The sequence below is a fragment of the Callorhinus ursinus genome, unplaced genomic scaffold (genome assembly GCF_003265705.2).
Source record: "Callorhinus ursinus isolate GAN/ISIS: 27379988/994484 unplaced genomic scaffold, GSC_fseal_2.0 scaffold3, whole genome shotgun sequence".
In the NCBI taxonomy this organism is placed as follows: Eukaryota; Metazoa; Chordata; class Mammalia; order Carnivora; family Otariidae; genus Callorhinus; species Callorhinus ursinus.
Genome location: NW_027397065.1, coordinates 79,739,595 through 79,755,297, shown reverse-complemented (window position 1 = coordinate 79,755,297; position 15,703 = coordinate 79,739,595). Strand labels below are relative to the sequence as shown.

General features: G+C 44.5%; 1 protein-coding gene across 1 annotated transcript in view; it reads right to left on the bottom strand.

The window, feature by feature from the left end:
- MYO10 (myosin X) overlaps positions 1 to 15,703 on the bottom strand; it is a 207,049-nt gene that overhangs the window by 112,230 nt on the left and 79,116 nt on the right. The window contains exon 3 of the mRNA XM_025867451.2: positions 5,991 to 6,149. Coding sequence (XP_025723236.1) covers positions 5,991 to 6,149 — 159 coding nt within the window. The remainder of the gene's footprint in view (positions 1 to 5,990; positions 6,150 to 15,703) is intronic.

Here is a 15,703-nt window from a genome sequence, read left to right as displayed (position 1 = left end):
TTGAAAGGAATCTGACCCAAAAAGAGACCCAAAAGAGAGGCAGGAAAGAAAGAAAGAAAAAAAAAAACCATAAAAACAACGTTCCTAATTGCCGCCATCATGTGCTGATGTGGAAGTAGCCACTCAAGAGTATAAATGTTTGGTAAAGTTTAAAAATACATATTGTCAGACAGATGGTTACAATCATCTTTTGGCAACACCGGTCTTGATTTCATGTGAAAAAAAAGCCCCTGACAAACCACACTGTATTCAGCTGTTCCTGGTATGAGGCACATGCCCAGGCTGCACGCCATCCTGCTTCCAGGCCATCCTGGCGTCCGAAAGAGGCACACTATTACTTGACCCTGGCTTTGGGAAGGGACGGAAATGAATCCCGAGGAGTCTACTTTGGGAAAACTCAACTCCAGGAAATGAAATGCAGATTTAGCTGCGCGTGTCCAAGACCGTCAAGTCCACCCCACACCCAGTCTGAGGACCGTCGGCGGCCCGGGATCTCCCTGCACGTGAACTCAGTTCACAGGCCTGCTCCCCCAACAGGTCTCTAGCTCGCGGCGGCCAACACATTACACTTGCCAGAAAGCAGCAGGCTTCCAAGTTAATTCAGGTACATCATCACACACATTTACAGACTCGGTCTGGAACACCACCTCACCAAAGGAGGATATTTTTGAAACACCTACAACTACACGAGACGCGAGGGCTCTTTTGTGCTTACACACGCATTTATCTTCAGTCACGGCCCCAGCTTCTTCAAAGGGGCTCGTTTGATTCTGATCCCTGCCGTGTGTGTCCGGCAAGAGCGACAGGCTAACCGACAGGCTGGGTGGAGCAGAGCCCGGCTTCCTCTGGAGCCATCCCCGGCGCCGTAACTGCAGACAAGCTCAGCATTCCCTGCGGCTCCCTCCTCGATGTGGTTTGGAGCCGCTCCTTAAAGGCTGGGAGAGGAGGCTCCTCCGTGCCATTGACCCAGAACACAACAAACCCTGTAATGGACACACTGGGCTTCTCTTCCATTTGGCGGAAAGCAAATCTGCCACACCACGGAGCTTGCTTGGCAGACCCGGAGCTTAGGTTCAATACAACAGAAGCCTCATCTGCTCTTGTCAACACTGTGTTTAGATGCTGGGTACATAACAATTTGAAATGATCCAGGCTCCAGAGAATAGAGTAGGATGGGCGTCCAACACCAGCTCGTCTTCCCCGCTCTCCTCTCCTAGAGGAGCTGCCACAGGACTGTTGGCGCCATCTCCTCCTGGCCGCTGGGCCTTCACAAGGCTGGGGGTCATGAAAACGAACCTTTCCTCCCCCACGCCTCTCCTGTCTGCTCTTCCCTCGCCCCCGCCCCCCCACCCCGGGCTAAAGCCCTCCATTGCTTTGCCCTGGCATCTTTGCAACCTTCTCTCTGCCAATCTACCCTCCCTACTCCATACCACACCACTTCCCTATCAACTTGTCTAAGTTTTACCTCGAGGAAATTCTCTCTTCAAAAACCTTTAACAAAGATGGTGTGCTTTCTATACCGCTCAGCCCAAACATTACTAACTATAAGCAAATCAAGGTTTCTCAACCTTGGTACTACTGACATCTCAGTCCCGATAATGCTTTGTTGTGGGCTGTTCTGGGCACCGTGGGGTGTCAGCAGCACCCCTGGTCCCTACCCACCAGATACCGATAGCATTCTCTGCCTTAGCCAGGCAACCAGAAATGCCTCCAGATAGCGCCAAATGTCCCCTGGGGACAGAAATCACCTGGTTGAGAATCACTGCTTTGAGGGTGTCCTGACCCCAGCCTGCCTATCTCATCTAACTGGCTCAATATTCCCTAACACACCAGATTCCGTGAGCAAAGGAACTTCCCCCAATTTAGTGAGTCCAACACACTGAATTCACTCTCGTCTCTCCATGTTCTTGTATGGTGCCTACTAGCCTTTCCTTCTAACCAACTCTTATCTCTCCTCTGAAGGGTCATTATTGCCCCTCCCGTCCCTCCACAGGGCTTTTCATGGTCAGTTCAGGCTTTCTCGCCTACCTACAGGTTACCTCCCCCTCTCTCTTCCCTCTTTGTCCCACAAACACATGCCCTGCTCCTCCTCTCCCTGAGCCTTTAGGAACTTGACAGGCGTGGGTACTTGTCCTTACCCAGTCTCATGAGCGGTAGGAGACAGGAATGTGGGACCCTCATCAGACCCTCTCCCGAGGAGAGGCCATCACAGAACAGCCCCTGTGGCAGGAAGCCCATAGAAAAGAGGCTCAGGGTGGAGTGTGGGATGAGGTCCAAGGCTGGGAGCTGTAGTGCTGGGAAGTCACCAGAGGATGGGAAAGATGAGATGGAGCCTCAAGCACCAGGAACCTGAAGTTCCAGGAAAGGAATCCAGCATTAGGGCCAAAGGAAGGGGCTCATGCAAGGCAATTATGTAAAGAGTAGAGCTGCTCTAGCCAGGGGTCAGATCCCAAAAGGACCAGTGGCAAGGCTAGGGTCATGCAGACCTACACACTGACAGAGAAGTCTGTTCAGTTTCTGCCCTGAAGGATCCAGGGCCAAGTTCCAGGCAGGAGCTTTATAAATAAACACCTGGTAGTACAGACAAATAAGATGCAGGAAAGGTACAAAGGTTCTAGAAGCTTTCACTTGCCATTTGATTTTAAAACAGTCCTGTCAGATGTAGGGGTTATGACATCACTATGACATCTGACCTTTTAAAAAACATAAATTAAAAAACTGACACACAGATTAAATTATTAAGATAGAGCCCAAGTGGAGGCGAGTGGAGAAAAGCATGCTCAACTCAGATTTGTCTACTCTGAGAGCTTTTGCCTAATCTTTATAGCTGTCTACCCCATTTTAATGGAGGATGGTAACGGCTGGGGAAAATAACTTACTGGGGTCTGGTAAAGTCCGCAGGCAGTAAGGGCAAAGGGTTTTCTCCTTTCCCCAAGGAGAAAAAAAGCTAATGGTCCTGTTTAGCACAAGGCAGTAGAACTTTCTACCTGGTGATGGGTCTGCTCATCAGCAAGCTGTGTAACCTGCTAACACGGACCAGAAAGCCAACAAATGAAAAAATGCAAGATCCAGAGTGTCGGAGAAGACCCATGGGGATTCCTTCTCCGTAACATGACTCAAAGGAGGCCACCTATGGCAGGCAGATGAACGTGGCCCCTGGATGTCCAGGCCGAATGCAACTTTGAGGATGTGATTAAGGTTGGAAATGCTGAGACAGGGCGATCATCCAGGTGGGCCCTATCCAATCGCAGGAATCCTTAAAGGCTAAGAGAGGTCTTGGCTGCAGACAGAAATGAGAAGGAAGGAAGGAGAGATTTGAAACATGAGAGAGACTCGGTCTACCGCTGCTGGCTTTGAAGGTGGAAGGAAGCGGGCCCGTGGAAGCTAAGAACAGCCCTCGGCTGACAGCCAGCAAGAAAACGGGGACCTCAGTCCTGTAACTGCACATATGAACAGAAGGAGCAGGAAACAGATCATCCCCTAGAGCCTCTAGAAAGGAGCACTGCCCCTCTCAACCCTGGATTTGAGGCTGGCAAGACCCTGGTCAGACCATGACCTACAGAACCGTAGGACACTATCTGCTGTTTTAAGTTGTTATATTTATGGCAATTTTTTATGCCAGCAAAAGAAAACTAATACAGCACCTCTAGTACAAGTAATTATTTTCTTCTTTAAAGCTGTAGACGGGCATCATTCAGAGGGGGGATAAAAGGCAGGATAGCTGTGGTTTTTCTGACAGGTGGTCATTTTGCCTTGATGGGGCAGAGCCTGAGGCGTCCTGGCAGCCATCACCAACAGCTTCAGCGATGATAAGAAAATCGAGGGGTTGCTTTATGACAATACAGTTATCCAAGTCTCAAAAGGCAGGCATAGAAGGGCATTATTAACTGAACTGACCCGTAGACTGGAGGTATAAAAATCCCGTGTTTTTCCCTCAAAGGGGAGGAAAAAGATCTTCATTCTAGGGAAAAAAACCAAGACCCTATTCGCAGGCTTTATTGGGCAACTTAGCTATCAGGTTTAACGTCATCACGAAAAGAGGGAGAGGAAAAACTTTAAAAAGGCTCTGCCTTTTAAACCCCCTGGGTAGTTTCCCCCCGCCCCTGCTAATGGATTGACTTTTCCCTGACTATTAAATGTAGAATAAGAACTTGCACCTAAAGATAGAAGAAGGTGAATTCTGAAATACTCACCTATGAGACACACATACCCATAAAGAAATTGTAAATCTAGCTTCGCATTTCATCATCAACTAGGATGTTATTTCTAATACATATGGCATATGTTTTACAAACATTTCTCACACAATTACTAGGTGCCCGGGAATGTCCTTGGCTCAAGAAAGACAAAGTCAGGGGTTCCTGGGTGGCTCAGTCGGTTGGGCATCTGCCTTCAGTTCAGGTCATGATCCCAGGGTTCTCTGATCAAGCCCCGTGTCGGGCTCCCTGCTCAGCAGAGAGTCTGCTTCTCCCTTTCTCTTTCCCTCTGCCTCTCCCCCTGGCTTGTGTCCTCTCTCTCTAATAAATAAAATTTAAAAAAAAAAATAAAAAAGGAAAGACAAAGTCAGTCCTTGACAAACTGAGCAAGGAAATTGCTGGGTAAACAAAGTTCCGTGGCAGCGTCAAATAATACTCAATACCCAGGTACAGCAACCCGGATGCAGGTAGTGGCTCTTCCCCAGGAAGGAGGGAGGCCACTGGTCACCCTGGAGATTTCTGATCGCAGAGTTCTGTCAGCACGTGCACAACACAGAAGAGACAGCCACATCTTCATAAACACATGGGAATGTTACCTTTCCTGAAGAACATATGGAAAATATCGTAACCTAGAGACTTAGTGTAGGGAAGCTCAGCCAGTCAAATCCCACTGCATTTCTCTCCATAGGGCCACTTAAAAACGTGGCAAACATTAGGTCAATCTGGCAAAAACGACACTTTTGCAACATAAAAAGCAGAGGAAAGTTAAGCATTAAACCCGCAAATAACTCATTTCCCAGCTCTCCTCTCCTCTTCTAAGGGTAAATAAATTGGTGAAACAAGAATACTAATAAGCAGGCCTTGAGTTTCCGTAAGCACCTATGAGTTTGCTGTAAAGGCTGATGTTATTCATCAAAATCACAAATGTATTGGCAAAATTAAGCGTAATTGAAGAAAAATTACAAGATCGAGTTTTTTACAATATTAAAAAAATTTTTTTTTCAAAAAAACCCTACAAATTTGAACTTGACAAGAAAAAAACATATGTAAGCCATTGGCCCCTTTACTATAAGGATTTAGAAACAGGCAGATGAAAAGATAAAATCTGCAGGCCAATCTTGATAAACTAATATATGTACTTTAATGTCAAAAAGTAATTATGTATTATAGAAATGATTTTTCTTTGAAATGATTTCTAAATATTACTCTTATAATACAGATATAGTCACATTTCACAAAAGTTGAGAGAAAAATGTGCACGCCTGCTTTTTATGGACATGTCTCCCTTCAAAACAGCAATCCTACAAATAAGAAAGATGGGTTCCCTGAATCCAAATATTCCCCTGGAGGGGCTCCAGAGCCAGAAAAAAAATGCGAAAATCCCTAAAAGGAGAAAAATCAAGAAAAGGAGACAAAAGCTAGAGCTCAAGGTACTATTGTTTGCAAATCCACATTTCACACCCCCCACCCCCAGCCCTTAACTGAGGGAGACAACCATTCTGGTGACTTCTTCATAGAACAGAACACTTAACAAAACAGAATGCACTCACCCGAAGAGGTCAAATTACGCTTCAATAGAAAGTAATCCCCTCTAATAAAATCAAAGCAGTAAACATGAGAACATAATTTATTGGACCACGTTTCTAATTTGGCAAAACTCCCCAAAACACAGGTTTACTTAGATGAGATGGTCAGGTTCTCAAAAGGCTAGGGAAATCCCTTTGAAAACAAAAATCAGCATTCATTCAAACTTGAGGTTTTTTTTTTTTTTTTAAGAATTCAAGTGGAACTTACATATATTTGATTTCTCTTATATCGCTGGTATAAGTTATGCATGATGGACCCCCCGTGGAGCTCCGTCAAAGTGGCCATGTCATCCACGCCCTCCTCATTCATGGGATGCATAGCAGTGACCTTCTGGTGTGTAATTGTGCTCTGCTTGTAGGTGAACACCTGATGGGCAGAATGATTTCAACTGTTTAGCGATCAGCAATGAACAGTCTCCCCAGACATTTCCCATCTTAAAGTACAATCTCAGGACAGTTTCACAGCAACAAGATCCTGAATTGGCCAATAAAAAGTATTACTGCAGAGAACTTCTTCATTTTCTCTGTGCCACTTAATCGATTTTTAAAGGAAGCAATTATTTGACAATTGCAATTTGATATTCCTCAAAGACATGAGTTCAAGTATTAGCCATCCCTTGGGAATCGCAGAAATCATAAATTTGCGGTTCACTTCTCCACGTAATTCTCCAATTCCTATAAATCAGTTAAGAGTTAAGAAACTAACCAAACTTTTTAAAGAGTAATTTGACTTCACTGTGTAATGCCTCACATGGGATCATACATATATATTTCAAAACTTCATGATAATAGCTCTTCCATTCACCATATAGTCCTATTTGTTCAAATATGTATCTGTTCAAAGGTCGGAACACATCTTCACAGGAATATGTTAAAAATATCCTTAAATCCCTTTTTGGATTTAAAATAAAATCAGTTTGTTTGCTTGACACCTGTCCTCCTTAAAATTCTGAACACCACTCATGAGCGTCGCATACGTGCAATAGCATGCACCTGACGAACTCGGATGTAGTTAAGACTGATCACTGAATTTGCATGTACTTCTAAAATCTACTCATTGCTTTTTTATCACTACTGATTTGGTATAGGATTAAACATATTAAGTCAGCTGCACCTGTTGATCAAAGTTTGGCCAGCTTTACATATGAACTCACGTACATAACAAAATCATTTGATGACGGAGTCTATTCCATAATTATTCATTTTATACTTTCACAATGTTCATCCCTAAAAAGCACGAAGATATAAAAAGCAAGGACCTCAAGAACATGAAAAATGCAGTCTTCACATGCACACGTACTTCATATGTGCACATACACACAATGACTTTCTGGAACAGTATCTGTAGAACTTCCTGATTGGGGAATTCTATTTTTAAATATTGACCACTTGCCTACATGGCAACAAATAGTATGTTATTGCAAAAGAGAATGACACACTAAGGAAAGCCAAAGTACCAATCCAATGGTTTTGAGAAGCCGTGAAAAATGGCATGTTTTATTTTTCTAGAGAAAAAATAAAACTTCAGCAGTGGCATTTCTGCCACATGAACCACAAGAGTTGGTCAAAACCAGTCCTGAGAAGCTGCTCAACACGAGGGCAGACACCCAACCGTCTCTTCTCAAGGCCAGCCACTCTCCCCAGCTGCTTCCTGGGAGCAGACATCCACCAGGAGATGAACCAGCCCCAGTGGCCCCACCTCCTGGCGAGGCAGCCAACCCCGCCACATAAGCAGCCAACCCCGCCATGTAAGCACCCAAAGGGTAGGACAGGCCTGGGGACCGCTCAGGGAGTGCAAGGTGGGGTATGTCCTGGCCAAGAAACACGTCTTAAAGAAAAACAATGTGTAGGAACATTCAAGAGTGTGGATGCACTTTTAAGACACTGACCTTCCATTCCAACTCAAGCACCATGGAAGTAAATTAAAGAAACAGATTTAGGACAAGAGTTGAAGTTGTCTTGGGGCAATCTGGAAAATCCCAGAAGTGAACATACTAAAACGCTCTGCTCTTCCCCAGCTTGCTACATGCCAATGATGCTAATCCAGGCAGGTTTTCTTTTTTTTTAGTATTTTATTTATTTGTGACAGAAAGAGAGCAAGCGAGCACGAGCATGAGCAGGGGAGAGGGGCAGAGGGAGAGGGAGAAGCAGACGTCCCACTGAGCAGGGAACCCGATGCAGGGCCCGATCACAGGACCCTGAGATCACGACCTGAGCCGAAGGCAGACGCCCAATCACCTGAGCCACCCAGGCGCCCCAAGCAGGTTTTCTGGAAAACTAACCACTGGGCTGGTACTTGGGTACTTGGTACTATCTGCAGTGACTGTGAGGTGGGGGGCAGAAGCAGAACTTTGGCCCCGCGAACTCCCAGCCAGCTGAGGAGTGCAAAGAAGAGTCCTGTGTCACCTCTCTGCTCCCAGCACACACCGGGAGGCTCTTCTCATGCTGCTTGCTCAAAACTCCCACCAACACAGTGGGCAGAATGGTTGCTCAGGTTCCCAGGAAAAGGTTCTTGTAGGAGAGACGACAGGGTACCAAAGCCAGCACAACTGTCTCCTGCTCAGTCCCCACATCCCCTCATCATCAGCAAGTCCTTCCCAACGTGCAAACAACTCTTCCTACTAAATGTCCCTGAGTATACAGAGAATTCCAGAATTTGAGGATAGAAATAATTTAGATTACTAAAAATTGTCATCTGTATTTATATTGATTCTGCCTTTTGGAGATAATCATACACAGCCTACAACACTTAGACACTAAAAAATTACACACCCGCCCCTAAATATTTATATCATAGGTAAACACTGGTCTTTTTTAATGCCCTGGGAATAGTAAGAAAATGCGTGGACTGAAGTCCAGAGCTGGGCACACGGCTCTGACGGAGATGGCTACACACCATCGTAGGGTTTCCCACCATCGTACACTCGAGTTCAGGTTTTCAAGAGCATGCTCTGTGTCAAACGTGGGCACGTGCCCATTCTAGGAGTGGGAAAATCCAGAGAACTGGAACCAATTCTTCCCATGGCCTCAAGGAGATAGAATCATGATGGAAGAGCACATAAACAAGAGACCATGAACAGAAAAGACAGAGGACAGCAGCTGCTCAAAATATGAATTCTCTCCAGAAAAGTAGAATAGTAGAGAAAATGTGTTCATGAAGGAAAGGCAAGGATAACCATCCCTTCAGAGATGGGTTAACATGTAAAACTTTTAGAATAGTGCGTGCCATACTGCAGGTGCTAAGTAAGTGTCTGATAAATTAAGGAAATCCATTCATTCAAGCAAATATTTCTTGATGTGGTCTAAGCACTGGAAATATAGCTTACACAAGTAAATATCTATCACAGATGGTGATGAATGTTTATGAAGACATAAATGAGGGTAAAGGAATTAAATACCAAGAGGGGTTACTTTATGCTAGATAGGAGGACAGCCTCACTGATAGGGTCACATCAAAGCAGAGACCCTAAGGAAGTAAGAGATGGAACCAGCCCCCTGCATTCAGTGTGTTAATGCATAGTGGTTGACTAAGCACCTGATTTAATTTAGAAAGATTTCCAAGGATTAATGAGACCCACAATCTTATTTAAGAATTTTTAAGGAGAGTCCCTTGAAGCATCAAAAGTCATTGGTATGTGCAACAATTAACACGATATTAGTTACACTAGATTATCCCCAAAATGGCAGGAAAACTCTAGGTGTAAAGAATGGGATTCTTTTTACAGGAATTTTTGGGGGGAACAGTCGCCACAATACAGTAACAAAATATATTCTGTAAAACCCAACTCAGGAAAAAAAATGGAGTTACTTCCATGGAGCATACAGTAGGAGAAAGGTGGTGAGGTTAAGAAGTGGAGGAAAATATGGAAGATTAATAGACAGAAAATCAACTTAGAGAAAAGGCAGCCTCAGAACAAATAACTCCTGTGTCAGAGATATAAGCCACTGGTCACAAGACGGACTGGATTAAGCATGGGAGCAGAACAAAGGAAACCAAATCAACAGTATTGGAAAAACGACTCGGAAGGCTTGTCTAATGCTGGGTCCACTTCTACATGAAAGATCAAAAGGTATGGAGTCAATTAAATAAAAAAATAGCTCAGCCACCGTTAATCCACTTTTATGTCTAACCTTAGGATAGCACCTATACTGCAAGGGTGGAGGCGAGAATCTGACAGTTTTACACACATATACAGATTTCTCCTACCACAAGTCATTAGAAGCCCCAGTTCTAACATTTAACATTTCCAATTAAAGAGAAAGGAAACAGAAAGTAACCCTGTCCCTGCTCCGCCCCCCAGCCCTGTGGCAACGTCTGTAAACATTTCTGGTCATCAGAACCAGGGCAAGGAGTAGGGTGCTATTGGCATCAGGTTGGGAAGGGCCAGGAATGCTGCTACACATCACAGATTTATTCAGTCCCAACGTCAAGAGCACCACGTTGACATACTGTGGTCTAGAAAGGCCAACCAACCAGAGGTCTAGGTAGATGCTACCAAAAAAAAAAAAAAAAAAAAAAAGGAAAACCACCCAATGTTAAAAAAAAAAACAATAAAAAAAAAAAAAAAAGATGTGAATGACCCAATGTCTATAAACAGAACCTTTCATAAAATATAAAAATATTTTAGAAACAAAGAAAACATTGAAGAGAGGTTCATCAAAGGTCAGCCTGACAATCTTCTGCAATTTAGTTTTTGGTTCTTCCTCATTTGACCTGAGTTAAGAGGGTGATGGCCGTGAGGACCAGGGTGGTGTCCAGGCCTCAGGGTTTGCTTATATCTGCACTGCTATCTTCCACCTGTACTGTATTATGGTCACATGCTATGGCCCAGCTCTTTCTACTTTGTTCCTACCCTGCCCGGGGTGGCTGTTGTCCTGTGTCCGGGCCACTTGCATCCTGGGACTCTCCTGGAGGTCTCAGCCCCAAGGCTACCCTCTCAGGAGATGCCGATGCGGTCATGGGCACCATGCTGGCCTCTTCGTTATTCTGCTTGTATGCCATCTTCCCAGCTCCTAGGACAGCCTGTAATCACTTACCTAATCTGTCATCTTACTTGCTTCAAAACCACCTCTGGGTCCCCCACTCTGGGACCCCAGGTCAATCTCTTTCAACTCATTTGTCCACAACCTACAGTTGGAAACGTTTTATCCTATAAACTACCATACACATGGTTTCATAAAACACTTGTCACAATGTCTGATGCATCTTAGTATTTTCTATTCTGTTTCTTTTAAATGCTGGCTGTGACCCTCTAAACTGATTTCACACCTATTATGGGTTGCAAACCATGGTTCGAAAATTCTAGGAGGGCGAGAAGCACGCCTAGTCTTGCTGAGACTTGTCTTAAGGGCATATATAGATGCTCCCCAGAGCCAGTCTTGGTCCACTATACAGACTCAGTAAAGACGGAATAAACAGTCCTGGGTTTCAAAATGGGTATAATGTATAAGGAGAAGTAGAGTGGGGTAATGACCAAAAAGCATGGCCTTGGAGTACTGGAGGCCGATCAGGCTGGATTCATTTCTCCTAGATCTATGCATCCGAGAGCCTAGGGAAAATGAGCAAGGTACTTACACCTGCTCTGGCCCAGGATTTTTTTTTTCCACCTGCAAAATAAGAATGGTAATAATAACTCAGAATCATCATGAAAGCTAAAGAAAATGATGTAGGTAAAAGTCACAGTGATTGACACTAATGAAGGCTGAATAAAAGGTATCTATTCACCACGAGGGAGGCAAAGTGCAAGGAAGAACGTAGAACATTCCAAAAGGAAATGCACCAATTATCTTTGCACAGAGGAGCCCAGACTCCTTAGACACGAGCCTGGAGACCAGCTGGATGAAGAGAGTGAACAAAAGGGAGGGGTGCACAGTTAGTTCTCTGGTTTTTAGGACAATCTGAGCCTGTACATTATCTGATGAAAAACTGACGTACACTTTCTATTTCGACCCCTTTGCACAAATCTAGCTGGTCTTGTTTGGGTTTTCTCTGGATTCAACTTCGTTTCTGGGGGTGCTCTTTCAATTTAATTTCCTTCTTCGTTCGTTTATTGGCTCATGAATTCATGATGGCGAGTATGATCCCTGATAGAGGTGAAGGCTCCTGCCTCCCCACCTGTGGCTACAAAGAGCAGTAATGGAAACCAAATATGAGCCTCCTCGTGGCCAGCCCCCCTGACTCCAGGCTCTCAGTGGCTATATACGCCCTTAAGGACAAGTCTAAGAGGAAGTGGCCTACTTAACTGACAAGTTGGCCTGTTGTTTTTGCTGCAGCCTCAGGAGACTGCAGAAAGTCAATGGGGCACAGAAATGGAGAGTCCACTAGAAAGTTCCACTGAAATCTCATCACAAGGAAGATCATACACACCTAGTCTCTTAGGGAGCAGGGGGAAATGGCAACAGTGCCTCCCTTTCAGCTCCCACCTATTAGATTTAGCATTTTAGTTACATGGCACAGGGGGTTCAAATCATTTTTACCTCCATGTTCTGGTAACTTTAGCCTGCCTTGCTAAGTTTGCTAGATAACAGACTACCGAATACAGATGAAAGAAAGACTGATATTTTCTTTTTCAAAGACAAACTAGTTGGTGGGATTAAGCCATTTAAATTGCCATTAGGTTTTCAGGGCCCAATGTCACAGGATGCATGGCATTTGGGTACAAAACCAAAGTAAGGCAAAGGGCTGGACAGAGAGACAGGGCACTAGTGACCACTGGCAATGTGCACCAGACACAGTGATGATATTCCCTCATTTGATCCCAGGCAAGGGACAAAACAGTGTTGCTCATTGTTTTGAGGATGAATTGACAAAGGATCACAAAGGTTAGGAAACCTGCCCAATGGCACACGGCAGAGCTAGCACTGAATTCCCTGGGATTGTGGAAAAGCACACCCGTTAGAGTCAGACCTAGAGGGACACCAGTTCAGAGATAGCCTTTTGAATTTGTTTATCTGCCCTCTCTAGTTCCCTCATTTACCATATTTGCCAGGCTGTGAGCTGGACCCCGGGAATACAACAATGAATTAAATGGCTCGTCCTTCAAAAAGCCTAGCGATCCCCAAGAGATCAGAAACAAACAGGGCAATCTCCACGTTGGGGGCTAGAACAGAGGAAATTCCCCGGGTATGGTGGGCGGTGCAGGGCATCTGTATAGTGGGGCGTGACTGAGGCAGGGTGTGGGGGGTCCCCCTGTGCCCTGCAGTGACACTTGGCCTCTGACCAGAAGGAACTGGGGGCCGCAGAAGCAGCTAGGATGGGGGCAGACACTTCTCTACTTACTCCTCATCACAGACAACTAAGGTCAAGTGTGACACCGTGATTGTTTTGCTAGAGAAACAGGGAAGAAATCTCCGTACGCAATGCCATTCAATGAGTCCAACTTTCTAGAAACCCCACAGGAAGGCAATGTCTGAATCATTTCTAGGAGTGATCACTACAAACACTGTTGTCCTCAAAATGGAGGGTTTCCTCCTGCATTCCTGTGCACAAATAAAACACTACCAAAAGGCATCAGCAATGATACACACAACCCAATGAGGATGGGGGGGTTCCGGCAGGTCAGTCCCTGAGCAGTAAATCTTAACCACTGAGCACATATCTTTCTGATGACACTGCAGCATTTACCAGGCAGACGGATAGGATTAAGAGTCCGAAAAGTCTAAAACACCAGGAAGCTAATCGTGGACAGTACATCTGCCCATGGAGATGCAGAGCCATACCACACAATGAGCAATGCTAAATGCAACTAATTCGCTTGCGTGGGCAACTGCCCACCAACCAGGAAGGCCTAGGTGATACACCAGCCCTGACCTCTGCTGGTGGACTTCAGAGAAAAACGTTACCTGTTCGAGCGAGCTGGAGCAGTCAGAAGGAATGACTAACACACTCACACACATTAAAGAACATGTTAGTATCTGCTAGTTAAGGAAATGAGGAGGAAAAGAAGATCTTAAATTGGAATTTATATGGAACATTTAGAAATTGTGATTTTTATAGAAGAATGATATACATCTTTCTCTTAAATGTTAGACTACACTACTTTTTTTATTCATAGAAGAAGTTTTTAGGAAAATCTACATGAAGAAAATCACAATCGTTGCTCCAGCTGAGCTAAGAAGCATCTTGCCAATCTCTCGAGTACATCACAAGATGCTCACGCCCCATAAGCCAGTCTTTCCACCTTGAAGAATTTAGTGTCAAGAAAAAGATCGTTTGGGCGACTGCCTTCGGCTCAGGTCATGATCCTGGAGTCCCGGAATCGAGTCCCGCGCCGGGCTCCCTGCTCCCTGCTCCCTGCTCAGCGGGGAGTCTGCTTCTCCCTCTGACCCTCTTCCCTCTCATGCTCTATCTCTCATTCTCTCTCTCTCAAATAAATAAATAAAATCTTAAAAAAAAGATCGTTTGATGCAAATATTTTTTCATTAGTTATATTAAATTATGATAAAATTATACTATGCACACAGTATAATCCTATGTTTAATTTTTAAAATGCATGCCCACAGAAACACACACACACCAGTAACTGTGTGCACACAGATACACACCGGCAACCATACTCTTGGGCGTTCATTCTATCTAAATGAAAACTTACATTTGCACAAAAACGTGCACACAAGTGTTCATAGCAGCACTACGTGTAAAACGCAAAAGCTGAAAAAGCCACTCCCAGAGGGTTACATGGGGTATGATCCCAGTTACATAATAGTGTTGAAATGACAAAATAACAGAGAATGGAGGACAGATTGGTGGTTGCCAGAAGTTAATGAGGGAGTGGAGGTGAGAGGGTAATGGGGCTGGCTTTAAAGGGGCCACATGCTAGATCCCAGCGCTGATGGAAAGCTTCTGTATCTCGACTCTGTGTCAAGACCCTGGTTGTGCTATTGTGCTTGAGTTCTGTAAGACATTATCACTGAGAAAAAGCAGGTAAAGGGTATCTGGAATCCTTCTGTATTACTGCTCACAAATGCATGTGGAGCTGCAATGACCTCAAAACACTAAGGTTACAAAAGAGTTTAAAAATGCATGCAAAAAGTCTGGAAGAAAATATATCAGAGCTCCAATAATGGATCACAAGTAGGTGTTTTGGACTTTCTTTATACTTTTCTATTTTTCCCATTTTCTCAAAGTTCAAAACATTTCTAGCCTTAAAAAAAAACCAGTCCAATCAAAATCACTATCAGTGAACATATCTGGATACACATAACTGATTCAATTAATTTTAAAAATGACTATTATAGAGCTACTTTCACAAAATAATAAAAAAAAAAGTGAAATAGTACACCCCCTTCCCCAAGAGTCACCAGCTATTAAAAGCAGTTAAGGGGGGCACCTGGGTGGCTCAGTTGGTTAAGCGACTGCCTTCAGCTCAGGTCATGATCCTGGAGTCCCGGGTTCGAGCCCCACATCGGGCTCCTTGCTCAGCAGGAGTCTGCTTCTCCCTCTGACCCTCTTCCCTCTCGTGCTCTCTATCTCTCATTCTCTCTCTCTCAAATAAATAAATAAAATCTTAAAAAAAAAAAAAGCAGTTAAGGGCTTCTCCTCTAATTCACTTGTATTAAGCATGGTAAGTTTCGGCCCAGAGAGACCACAAAGGAAGAGGCATGGATGGGATCAACGCCCAGGAGCCCCAATTCCTGGCCCCATGCTTCTCAGACAACTGGTTCACCAGCTTTCACTTCTGAGGTTCCTCATTCCTGGTCCTAACGTCCTGGTCCGTTTTCTAATTTTAAGTGTTCCTTTCTGATCCCTCTCTTCTGAGTCAGAAGCCCAGACCCTGACAGCATGAACTTGAACTCTGGTAGAGAATCTCCATCCCTATAATTCCAAACCATCTTGATGTTTCAAAAGCATCTTTATGCCCACACCTACACACCTACACACACACACACACACACACACACACACACACACACACACACACA